The sequence below is a fragment of the Pelobates fuscus genome, chromosome 7 (genome assembly GCF_036172605.1).
Source record: "Pelobates fuscus isolate aPelFus1 chromosome 7, aPelFus1.pri, whole genome shotgun sequence".
NCBI lineage: Eukaryota > Metazoa > Chordata > Amphibia > Anura > Pelobatidae > Pelobates > Pelobates fuscus.
In genome coordinates this window covers 207,495,656-207,508,348 of record NC_086323.1, presented here as the reverse complement: position 1 = coordinate 207,508,348, position 12,693 = coordinate 207,495,656, and the positions used below count along the sequence as shown (strand labels likewise).

The 12,693-nt window shown below is 42.5% G+C and overlaps 1 protein-coding gene across 2 annotated transcripts in view; it reads left to right on the top strand.

Moving 5' to 3' along the window:
- The window catches only part of KIFAP3 (kinesin associated protein 3), a 115,470-nt gene that overhangs the window by 61,267 nt on the left and 41,510 nt on the right, over window positions 1-12,693 (top strand). For both annotated transcript variants that reach the window (XM_063427121.1, XM_063427120.1), the window contains exons 11-12: window positions 1,493-1,593; window positions 11,890-11,998. In XM_063427121.1, coding sequence (XP_063283191.1) covers window positions 1,493-1,593; window positions 11,890-11,998 — 210 coding nt within the window. The remainder of the gene's footprint in view (window positions 1-1,492; window positions 1,594-11,889; window positions 11,999-12,693) is intronic.

Sequence of the window (12,693 nt, the reverse complement as noted above, 5' to 3'; positions counted from 1 at the left end):
TCATTATTTGAATTTACCACCCAAATTATCCAGCTGTATCCCAGCTGTTATTTCTTAGCTGAAAATATTTTATTGGAGCAATTTTATCCATAAAACGTTAGCAGCTGCTAATGGGCAGTTATGGTAATAGGAATAAATGACCTCTGCAGGGAAATATTCTCTGAATATTGTAAAAGGCTAAATTTCATATTTTATGGCCTCATTCCCTGCATGCAAGAGCGATGTTTTTGGGGGCCTGCATGAAAGTCCACGTTTTAATAGATGGCCCTTTACTGCCTGTATTTGAGATGTCGGTAATCATAAAGAGATAAGTAACGATTGGTTCTCCAATGTTCGTATGTTAAACCCTATTCCAGGAGTCTGTATTCATCGCGTCACAGAGAGAGATTGGTTTTTAGATTTCTTGGTTACTTTATTCCATAATCTATTCACTTCTTATTGTGTGTACACCTTTGGCTGCTGGCGTTAGAACCCAAATTGGCACAGAAATACCCGAGCTGGCTATTGATACACCTGTGACAATGCTGGGGATAGAGATACAACTCAAACAGAGGAGGAGATAATCAAAGGGCAATTCTGCCAATACAGACTCCCAGGCACCATGACCATAACAAATCACTAAAGTGGTTATGGTGCTTTGTGTAACACCGCGTTTTTCACCAGTAAATGTTCTACTAGCCCTAGAGTGTTGTCTCTCAGTTGACAAAGTGCAGTCCATCTCTTGACACTGTACCTCTCATTTTGCTAGTGTACTAGTACGAGGTGTGTGTGTGTTTGTTTTTTATTTTTATTTTTTTTGTAAATCTGTAAAATTAGATGTCATTTTAGTAATGGGTCCATCTTTTATGTGTATCATAAATTGCTGAACAACGACAACCTAGCAGCACTCTCGTTTGAGACCATAATCTGTGGCCGTATGAGGCGGTTCAGATAATTTATACAAACATTAATACAAGACCTTAAATAAAAAATGTTCTAGATAGACTCAAAGTAGCGCAGGGTGTGCTAGTATTATGTAGTCCGTGATCCTAATTCTGGTCCAGAAAGTGCTGGGTTCATTAAAGGGACACTAATCATCAAAACAAATTTTTCTTAATGAAGTGGTTATGGTGTATAGATCATGCCCCGGCAGTTTCTGCAAATCTCTGCCATTTTTGAAGCCAGTTTTTAGATAGTCAATAAAAAAGTGCATCATTAAATGCATATGTGTTCATTGAGGGGTAGATCTACTAAAAAGTTATTTATCGTTGGAGTGTCCCTTTAAAGCATGAGCTAAGCTAATTTTCCTATTGAAGAATTAGTTGCCAAATTCATTCTACAGAACTAATTTTACCTTGTCAAAGCTTTAGAACCGCTGGCCTAGACATATTTTCTGCTAACCATTCGTGGACTAAGAGACCAATTCAGCCTTCGCAATCTTTACAGAGATCTCCGTAGATTGAGGTCCATCACTTTGACATGTATTTGTAACATGTGTTTGCTTGCTCTCCAGATAATGAAAACTACAAGCAAATTGTTATGTGTATTCTGTATCATATCAGCATGGACGATCGCTTCAAGTCAATGTTTGCATACACAGACTGTATACCACAGGTACGTCTAACTTTGATGTTTGCATACACCGACTGCATACCACAGGTACGTCTAACTTTGATGTTTGCATACACCGACTGTATACCACAGGTACGTCTAACTTTGATGGCACTGCTCGATCGGTATCAAGTATTCTGTGCGCTCATGGAGGGATAAAAAGGATTATATACCCAAAAAAGAAGACCATATGTCATCCAAAGTGTATGATGAAGACTTTAAATGTATATGTGCACACGACTGGATTATTTTATAGAGTCCTTGCGTCCAGAGATCCAGAGTAGGAACTATAGTCTCTAAGTTGACGAATCACTGGGATATTACAGTGACTATCACTAGAGGTGTCCATAACCAGTAATGTTCACACTATGCATGGACAGGATAGACACCAGAACAACTACATTAAACTGCACTATAGTGTCCATTTAAGAAGGAATATGACGCATGCTTATGTAATTAATTTTTTAAGATGAGTCCTGAAACCACCACCTTCTATTTACAGCCTTATTTTATTTGTCCTGAGTTATTCCAGTTCCATTTGGCATTTGGTTTCACCCCCTTTACTTTTCTCATGCATGTTTATATCATACGTGTCATCGAGTGGTGATAAGTCCTTCAGACACAGATCCAGAGAAACGCTCCGTCTTCATTTCACAATAAAACTTCATTTTGATTTATTACGAATAAAACCAGCCGTTTTGACTGTTTCAGAGTAGACCTTTTCCTAAAGTTGTCTATCAGAATTTTTACTGTTGTCAAGCTGCCTAAGTACACTGTTGCCTTCAAGGCATTTGATCTCCTAAACGTGTTTTGATGTTTCTGGAGAGTCCTATGAAGCACTTGTTCCTTTTTTTAGGGCATCCACGTTAATTTGAAGCATATTTTATTAAAAAGAAAGTCTCAATTTCCTTTGTCTAAACATTTTGAAGTGGTGCCCAGAGTTGGGCCATTCCAAGTCCCATATAACCTGGCAATGATGTTTTCTAAATTCATGGCTTTAAGAGGCCTGGGGCTGCCGACATGCGGACGCGAGCTGACTCTATAACTAAAAAAATGAAGCGTTATGTCAGAACTACTCCTCTATAAGTGTGATGTCACAACATCTTCATTCTTGTTCTGTGTCCTGAAAGCAGTACCAGACAAATGCAATTCATGATGCACTGGATAATCTCTCTAGGTATTATGAGCCTGGACATGCATATTTTTGTACAAGACACAGTTACAGACCGTGCTGGCGAAACCGTTAGGTGAACGAGGCATTGACTGCCCCTGTCTTGAGCCGCAGCGATGGGAGAGCGGCCATTGCCCCCCTCCCCCGCCCCCCCAACCCCCAACGCCGGGCCGATCCTCAAAGTGCCCAAAGGCGCGGGTGCTGAGAAGAGCCTGTCACAGGGGGGGCCAGGAGTTGGCCATCTTGCCACCTCAGGGCGGCCCAGAAGCAGTGCTAAGTAAGGCAGAGCAGGCACCTGCTTACCTTGATGGCAGTTGCCTGCTCTGCCAACAAATGCCAGTGACCTGAGCAGAGGGGGACTGACCTGAGGAGAGGGACAGAGAAGGCAGGCGGCAAAGTAGGCTGTCCTTGCAGCTTCTCACTTCTCCCTCGCGCGCCATTTGTGATGTCGTGAGACGAATATGACGTCATTCTGGCCCCGGCATACTCAGCAGGGCGCTGGAGGAGTGAGGAGCTGCCCCACATTGGACCCCGGGCAGGTAGGGAGCCTGGATGGGCCTCAAAAAATAAAATTGTGTGAGTCTGTGTGTCAGTGAGTGTGTGTGTCTGTCAGTGAGTGTGTGTGTCAGTGACTGAGTGACATGAGGGGGCAGCAAAATGGATCTTTGCCTAGGGCGCAGAAATCCTTGCACCGGCCCTAATTAGACACATAACACTGAACGTGATTCACTGTAGAAGGCATTAACTAATGTCCTTAGACTAGAGGGAGGATGTCAGCTCCCATTTACAATGCCGTGCACCACGCGAGGAGTGGATCTAGACTGGCTTATTCTCCTGGGATTTTATCTCTTAACTCAAAGTGGAAGCCAACCTGATTGGGTCAAGGATAGATCAATTGATTCTCCTTTGTCTGGTACATGTGTATTAATCTCTTCAAGGTCCACCAAACAGCACACTATTTCACATTTTATTTATTTCACGCTGTAAAGAACGCTGGTATCCCGAATACCCATTCTTTCGCATAATCCCAAACCGGCATGGGACTTTGTGATTATAGCCCTTATATCCAGGATTTTCATTACCAAAATCCTAGCGAGCAGAGAAGAGAAACACCGCAACGCGGCAATCGGATACCAAAGCATCAGTCGTGACTAGATGACGGGTACAACAGGAATGTTTTATCCGGCCAAATGGCTGGCTTTTATGCAAGTCAAGGTACATAACACACACCCACGGGAACTCGCACAACACGCCCACATGAAAACCTGAGTCACCTTGACTCAGCAGAAAATACAGAAATATGAAATACATAACAACAACCCCCACATATATGTCCAGATAGCTGGCTCCAGAGTGCCCAACATGGCAAAATAGCGCTCTGATCCCACGTTCCCAGCGGAAACGCCACAGAGGTAAATATTCGACCGACCGTGCACAAGACGAATGCCCAAAATAGTTCCACGCGTTCGGTGGTCGCGGTCGGTCAGTTCGAAAGTCTCCAAATAGTCCCAAAACGTTGAACTGTCTTTGGGTCTCAGCATTAGCGTTGGTTTACTGGTGTAACAGGAGTAGCCACACCAAATAGCGCTCTCCTGGCGAATGGGGAAAGCGGAATAGACGTCATCGGAAGAGGCCCCGGGGAATCGCGTGGCCAGTCTAGGGTACCAGACACTCAATGACAAAGTCCCGCTCTCTGTGTTCTGTTTTCTCTCCGAAATAATTGCTGAATGCAGACCTGAAATAAATACCCCAAAAATGTGATTTTGTCACACACGCCTCTTAATTTGATAGCAATATATAGACCTGTGTACTCTGGACCTGTGAGTGGTGTAGGTCCACTTACACTGGGTGACTCTCGAAAAGGAGACAACTTGCTAGTGTCATGCTGAGACAAGGTGTAAGAGAAACAGAATGGTCCAAGCCCTTTAGGTGTGTATGTAAGGCAGGTTTATTGAGGATCACAGCGATGTCTCGGTCTCCACTGAGGGCTTTGTCAAACTTTATCAAGATTTCCGTGGAGGTCAGAACATTGCTGTGTCCTCCAATAACTTGCTTGATACACACCTTGAGTGCATCGACCGTTCTGTTTTCCTATTACTTTACTGAAGTTTAGCCAACCCCAGGTCCTTGAATGTGGAGGGAGTGCGAGAGACCTCTTGTTTCTACAATACTTGACTTGGTGTCACAATGCATGGGTAAACACAGCCTGCAATCTATACACTAACCCACCTTGTACCGCTGCCACACTGCCCTGCTCGGTAGGAAATTTGAGATTTTATAAAACTACTGACCTTTTTAGTTGTATAATAATTAATAACTCATGTGTGTGACGAATTGCACTTTGCCACTGGGTTTTGGAGAGGCCTGCTTGCCCTGTGACTATGGCCCCTGGGGTGTATTGCCTTTTAAAAACTCCATTTGTGCATATTGGATTCTAAAGTACTGTTTTTGCCCCTCTAAAAACTATTGGAACGGATTTGCACTTTCGAAGTGCCACTTCGGATACAGCCGAAGTAGTCGAAGTGGCCGCCATTCGACATACGAACACGTGGCGGCGGCCATTTTAATTCAGCCGAACGCATTCAGCTGTGTTTGGTGGTCGAGTTCATGGAACTCAAATTGGATATGCGAATGAACACCGCTGAACTTTACCTTCTCCAGACTTCAACACTTTGATGGAAATCAAAGTGCGTTCGACAGTTCAAACGCCACTTTAACTTTGAGTATTTTCACGAACGGCCCCCGTTCGTGCATTTGAACGGAACTTAGTATTTGAACTATTGTAAATAGACCGGCCGCACAGCCAAATTCTCTGGAACTTTTTTGGGCATGAAAATGTGCGTGCGGTCGGTCAAATATGACTTCCACACAACTTTTGAACCCCTGCTCTGATCTGGATGATTTTTGGATATGTTGTTCACCCAGATCAGGGCTATCCAAAGATGTATAATTTGGGGATATGTGGTGTTTTGGGGTGTTTTCTGTGTTTTTGGGTAAAAATTGATATTTGCTGACTGTGGATAATTAAGTTATTCCATTAGCTAGCTTAATTATATCACAGGCAGAGGGGGAGGGCTTGCTGACTGTATGTGGGAGTGTTACTGTGATTATTGTTCCCATTGGTTTGTGTCCCTTTTGTCCCTGTGTACCATCAGGCCCAGGGGGTGTGCCCCTGGCCTGAAAATGTGTATAAAAGAAATGCCTTTGTGCTCAATTAACCAGACCTTCTTACCCTCAACTCGCAGCCTCATCTCGTGTTGTAGGGAACAGCTAGAACCGCTATATCACTTGTAAGAGCTCTCTTCAGCTATACTCTCCTGGAGGGAGGTCCTTCCTACACGGTCCTGGACCCCAGAGGGAGTACCACGGTGGAAAGGAGTTAGCGAGACCCCAACCTAGCTACGGCGGTTGGTGGAGTCTGCGGTGCGGTAGCTATGGTGTCTGGTGTGGTGCTGATGGTCCTTGGTAAGCGCTAGGAGCATCGATTGGCGGACGGTCCGTCACAATGTGCCATAACCTGCTATCAGATTTCTCCTTTCATTGTCATGTTACTTTTGTTCTTGAGGTGGAGTCTTTGACCACCTGGCCTAAAGGGATACTCGAAGCACCAAAACAACTTTGGCTTAATGAAGCAGTTTTGGTGTATTGATCATGACCCTGCAGCCTCACTGCTCAATCCTCTGCCATTTAGGAGTTCAAGAGACACTCCAGACACCTATAGCAAATCCGCTTGAAGAAAACCTGTGTGTGAAAAGTGTGCTCCATTTTTTCATTTTGCAAAAAGTGCAGAATACCATAGACACTTTTACAAATGAATCTGGTTACACCCCTCCAGCTGTATGACAACCAGTCCTGTTACTTCTCCTACAGAGCGCCGCAATTCTGGAACGACCTCCCGCACACTTTCAAATCTTCCCCAAGCCTTAAATACTTTAAGAGATCCCTCTCTACATACCTCAAAACAGAATGCACGTCTTGTGGTTGGTTATATATTTCCTACCTGTTCTATGTTACATTTTGTATATTGTGTATTTCGTATTTTATTGTACGCTAATGTATCAATGCAATGTTTTGTGGACTCAGGACATACTTGAAAACAAGAGAAATTTCAATGTATCTTTCCTGGTAAAATATTTTATAAATAAATAAATAAATACTTCCTGGTTTGTTTAGCTCAGTGGCGATAAACTAAAGAGACCGCAATCGCCCAGAGCACCTGCCTTGCAAAGACTTCACATTGAGCTGCATTGGGAGTCTGTGAATGGACAGCCGCAGAAAGTCTGAGCGGGGTTAGAGGGGGAGGGGTTGGAAAGGCTGCAGGTGAGAGACCTACAGCAGGGGTGCCCAAAAGGTAAATCCCCAGATTTTTTCAAACTACACCTTGTCATTCTTAAAGCACTCTAAAGGCACGCAAAGCATCATGGGAGTTGTAGTTCTAATACATCTGGGGATCTGCCTTTTGGGAAACCCTGACATACAGCTTTGCAGCTGTTTTTAGACATACCCACAGTGGGGGGGGGGGGGGGGAAATGCATGCATGTTTTCACCTGATAAATCGTAAATAAAGAATTTTTATTTATTTTGTACTTGGCAGTGGAGGGTCCTTTCAAATTACTTTTGTTTCACATTTCCCCTGGATGCGACTCACACAGCCTCGTTTCATTTTCAGTCCTATCTTATAGCACAGTGTGTTTACTGTAGGAGTTTTTATCTCCTGCTCTGCAAGTTGAACTTTAATCACACACTGGAGGTGCTTGCAAGCTATCAACATAGCAGGAGAAAAGAAATTATAAATTAAACAAACTGCAATAAAGGAAGTGTAAACATTAGATGACTTGACAGGAAGTGTTTAGGAAGACTGTGTAAGTCACATGCAGGGAGGTGTGGTTAGGGCTAAATAAACCGTTACTCAACTCCTCGCTGGCAAAGAATTGAGCAGTGAGACAGCAGGGGCATGATCCATACACCAAAACTGCTTCATTAAGATAAAGTTGGTTTGCTGGCTATTGTGTCAGTTTAAGTCAATGATTTGTTTAGACTGAGTGTTACTGCTGTGCACAGTCTAGAGACCCATTGCAGTGTCCAGTCCGACTGCACCCATGGAAGCTGCACATTCCTTACTTAATTCTTACTGCTCATGGCTTGGCGGCATAACAATCTATAACACTACTAGCCAAGGATCCTTAAATGGGTTCCACGATACTCCCATATTAACTGCAAACCGACATGTCAATGTTTCGGACCTCACCCGGTCCTTTATCCAGAGGATCACCGTCCCTCAGGATCAACAACTGCACAGCTCACACAATTTATACAGGAGTTAAAATAGGGGATGCAGTTACTGTATATGGTTATGTATTAATGTCCGTTTTAATATAGATAGAGTGCTGTGTGTGTGTGTTTGTATATAATGTGTTGCTTTATCTGTGAGTGTAGCAGCACTGCCGGGCTACATATGATTACGGTTTCTGCTCCCAGGGGTACGCATGCTGCCCCTTTTACCTGCATGGCTCTGTGCAGGTCATGTTCTCCCCGCGCTCACTATATTTGAGTCCGGCTGAGAGTTAGGAGAGATACGGTCTGCATGCATGTAAGGCGCTGTGGCTTGCATGCCCTGTAATCTCGGTCAGACTGTAGCAAGAAGTGTGTGGTTGGATTTGTGGAATTCATTCCCAGTATGCTCAGCCGAACCAATTAGCTTTATTATTATTATTATTATTATTAGAAGCAAATTACAGTGCCTGCCATTATTTGTAGACTAGATGTATATTGACTACATTTCCCATAATGCTAAGCCAGCCCATGCTTCAGTTCACTTTATTATGTTTTTATGTATTCAGTAGGTGTGTTACGAGAAAAGATACATTGCAATTCCCCATGTCTGGGTTTCATTTTTCCCATATAAACGAATACTACAAAACGAGTGTGTAATATTTTATTATACACCATTTTACAAAGACCTATTATGTGAACAAGAAATGCTGTGCGCGCCATTGTTAAGCATGTGTCCATGTGCTAATATTTATCTGTTCAATGATGCATTTAGCGCTTTAAGAATAATCTTGTTGTCCGTTTTAGCAAAAAGGTCACATTTTGGTCCCTGAGTTGGGATTTCATCTCTGAACATTTTTGCTTTGAAGACGGCAGGGTTTTTTCCAAGCTGATGTTTAAAACCGTTCGAGGGGTTCCGAATTTCCCAGAGGTCAGGAGCTAATAGTGTTATTCTAGTAGGAGCTAGGATAAAACATTAACAGTTCATTGTTACGTGGACCCCTGGAAAAAGCAGGGTTTGTTTTAAATGGTGCAAATATCAACCAGATGTTTACAAACTATGTTCCTGGTAATTGCTTGGCCAATCAGAGAACATGGCACGGTTTTTCTATTAATTTCACCATGGAGCGCCCTGGAAGGATTCCCTCGGCTATCCATCCATGTCTACTGGGTTCCACTTTGATCATGAGGTCGTCCTCCGCTATGTGGCAGTTCAGAGTGCGGAGCATCACATCAAACGGGACAGAGGGCTTCCTAAGACATGCAGATCTGAGGAATAATCACTTAAAGATGTTCAGGATAGGTGTATGTGCTTCCATAGAGAGCTGTAGGGGCTGGTCTCTGGTCAGTGGTAAATAAGTGAAGTCGGGTGCCAGAGAGTCTAGACACGGTGATTTTAGTACGGGCTGTGTGCTATCCGATACTCTATATGGGACTTGTCTGAGTAAGACCTTGCTTACCTCTTCAGAATGCCTGCAGCCTTTCTAAATGCCGTCCTGCTAAATCAGTAAAAGATGACAATGGGCACTGTTAAAGCAGGACAAATTCAATGTTAATATTTCCCACCGGGGCGCAATTATGCGTGCTTTTGAAGTGCCACGGGTTTCAATCATATTAAATCAAATTGCATAATGAGCCGCGCAGAGCCCCAGTGTAACACGTTAAAGCAAACAGACTGGAGAAGGGAGGTTGCCCACGCTAATTGAATCTGAAGTAGGTTTCCTTTTTAATTTTAAATACACGGACCTTGTACGCAGACCTGTCAGTCAATACTTTTGTTAATTACGCCGTTCCCCACCAGATCGGCCACTAACACGCTGCACTCTGACGAACCACATTGACACACAAAATTAATTCATTTCTTGATGTTTTGGGTTTTTTTTTTTTTGTTTTTTTTGCATGAACAGAAGTTTTACAAATGAAACACATTTTGGGATTTTCAAATGAAACCAATGTGGAACATCTGTTGATTCTGTAGATATTTGGGGCTGTTTAATTCTTACTGTAACATGCCTGATTAACCGAATAAAATGAAAATAGTTTTTGAATTGTGCTTTTTATTGAGAGTTGTGATTCCTCTCAATCACAGGTTTATTCGGCACACTGAACGTTAACTAACAGAAGCAGGAAGCCATCAGTTCTTAGCTGGAGGACCATAAGTGGATTAGTGAAGCCTTTTATATACAAAACATACATTAATCCTCTCCATGTGCTGCTTTAGGTCAGAATCTGAGAGCAACCTCATTCATCACTCTCTAGTCAATTATTCATCAATCACGGCTAGAAATAACACTGGCTAAGAGGAGAATCCATCATGTATAATGTTCAGTGAGTGAGTCCGTACTAGACGTGATATCTGTTTGAAAGTAGCCAGTGTCAAAGGATTCCCCTTCGCCGTGTCATCTTGTATTTGCACGGATTAAGCTAATTTGGGATTTATTACATGAGCTCCCGATGGGCAGAATGGTGATGTCCACGTTGGTCAGAAAGTGAGCACTTGGTACGGACTTTAGCTTATGTCAACGTAGAAGGCTGTAATTAAATACAAGGACAAACGACAACAAAATGCGTCCAGGCTTTGTCTACATGGGGTGTCGTTTTTGCAATCTGATTCTATGTCCCATGGGGAGTACTGCTTTCATTGTAGCCATTGAGCTATCTCTCTATAGGGAAACATGGTTTGTGTGTGTGCGTGTGGACGGGATTAAATAAATTGGGTTATATTCACTAAACACCAAACTACAGTTTAATAACCTACGGCTGTCACGGTTTGCATGGTTCAACCAAACGGTAACCCATTAATCAAAAATGACTAAATCTGTTATTTTAAGCAAATGAGTTTCCAATCATTTGTAGTTTGTTTGAAATCGCCCCAATCTCCGTATGACACAGCTGATCTGACTAATCACAAATTGTCCGAGAGAAGCCAATTTTGCATTATTTGGTTAATACATTTCCCCTTATATAGAGCTGAACAGTTAGAATTTCTGGAGGAGCGGTGAGCTTTCTAACCCTGCTTACTACTGCATGTTATCTAAGTAATATAGGCCAGTTAACGGTTACCCCTCCATCAAATTGTTTTAAAGCCCATAGACTCCAGATGGCTGTGACCCAGAAGGTGTTGGGGTGCTAGGACTATTCACGAGCGTGTTCATTGTCAGAAATCCAAAATAATTGAAAAGGTTTTAGACCAAAATTGGAACCAGAGCTAACTCAGATCATTTATACTAATCTGGCTGTTTGGGCATAAAGACTCCATGTTAATAATTATTAATAAGCTTCTTATTATATTATATACCGGTATACAAATATACAATATATTTTTTAGATTGTACTAGTCTGCGAAAATATAAATTTGAAAGATTATTAAAAAAAAAAAAATAATTTCACTTTAATTGCTGATTCCTCAAACTTTTTAATAATGTTTTTGTTGTTGTTTTCCCCCTCAGGTACCCCGTTTCCCGATAATAAGCCGTAGCTTATTTTCAGGGGATGTTCGTTATATGAGCCCTATCCCGAAAATAAGCCCTAGCTGCTAGTTCGCTAACCTATAAACATAGATTAGTGGGATTCCATGCGCTACTGAACTGGTCCATGTTCAGGGGAGTTCTCCCGAACGTAGACCTTTCTAGCACATGCTTGCTACCGTTTTTCCCCGAAATAAGACCTCCCCCGAAAATAAGTGTGGGGGGGGGGGGAAATTAATATAAGACCCAGACTTATTTTGGGGGAAAGACGGTACTATACATTTTCTATTGTTTAACCATTTGTCGAATGTTACACATTTCATATAACATTCGTATTTTCAATACATTAAAGGAGGTTTCTGATGAGTGTTTTCTGGTTTTTGTTTTTAGTTAATGAAGATGTTGTTTGAATCTTCTGACGAGCGCATTGATCTTGAGTTAATATCTTTCTGTATAAATCTGGCAGCAAATAAGCGCAACGCCCAGCTCATCTGTGAAGGTAAGGATTTGGAGACTGTGTTGCCCTGTGTCCATTGTGGGTGCAGGGTGTGTGTATTGGGGTTGTTTGGGATTACATGTTTTGTGTGCTCTCCTCTTCAACCAGGTAGATTAGGCTTTACAGTGCCATCTGTTGGTTGTTAGAATTTTGAAACTGCTACCCGACTATCTCAGATTGCTAATTTGCATTTTCGGGGAGATATTTATTTTTCGTTATTGTCTTTCCTAATCCCTAATCCTTTATAAACATGTTAATGCATTATTATGAGTTCCTGTATGTTTGGTTATTTGTATTTTATTTAGGTTGTCACAGTAAGTTTAATATGAGTCCTGAGAAAAAAATAAATCTTTGTATGTTAGTTCCTTTTGGGAGTCTGGGTCCTGGTCGATTTGTTTGTGGAGCCCAGTAACAGTCTTTGAACCTGTTGGCTGGCTGCTTGGTCCCTGGATCCTGGGACAAGTGGAAAGAGCTAGGCCTGAGAGCCACTAGTGCCTTTGTAAAGACAGTAGCTGGTCACAGTAGAGACAGTAGAGGTGTGGATACCTGCCTGGGAAAGGAGATGAAAAGGCAGAGGCAAAGGGAACGATATCTGCCTGGAAGGATAGAGCTGCAGCTTGGTCTGGTGGAAAGGTTCCTGAGAGACATCAATCCAGCTTTTGCAAGTTGGACTGAAGAGTTTTTCAGGGTTCCCGAAG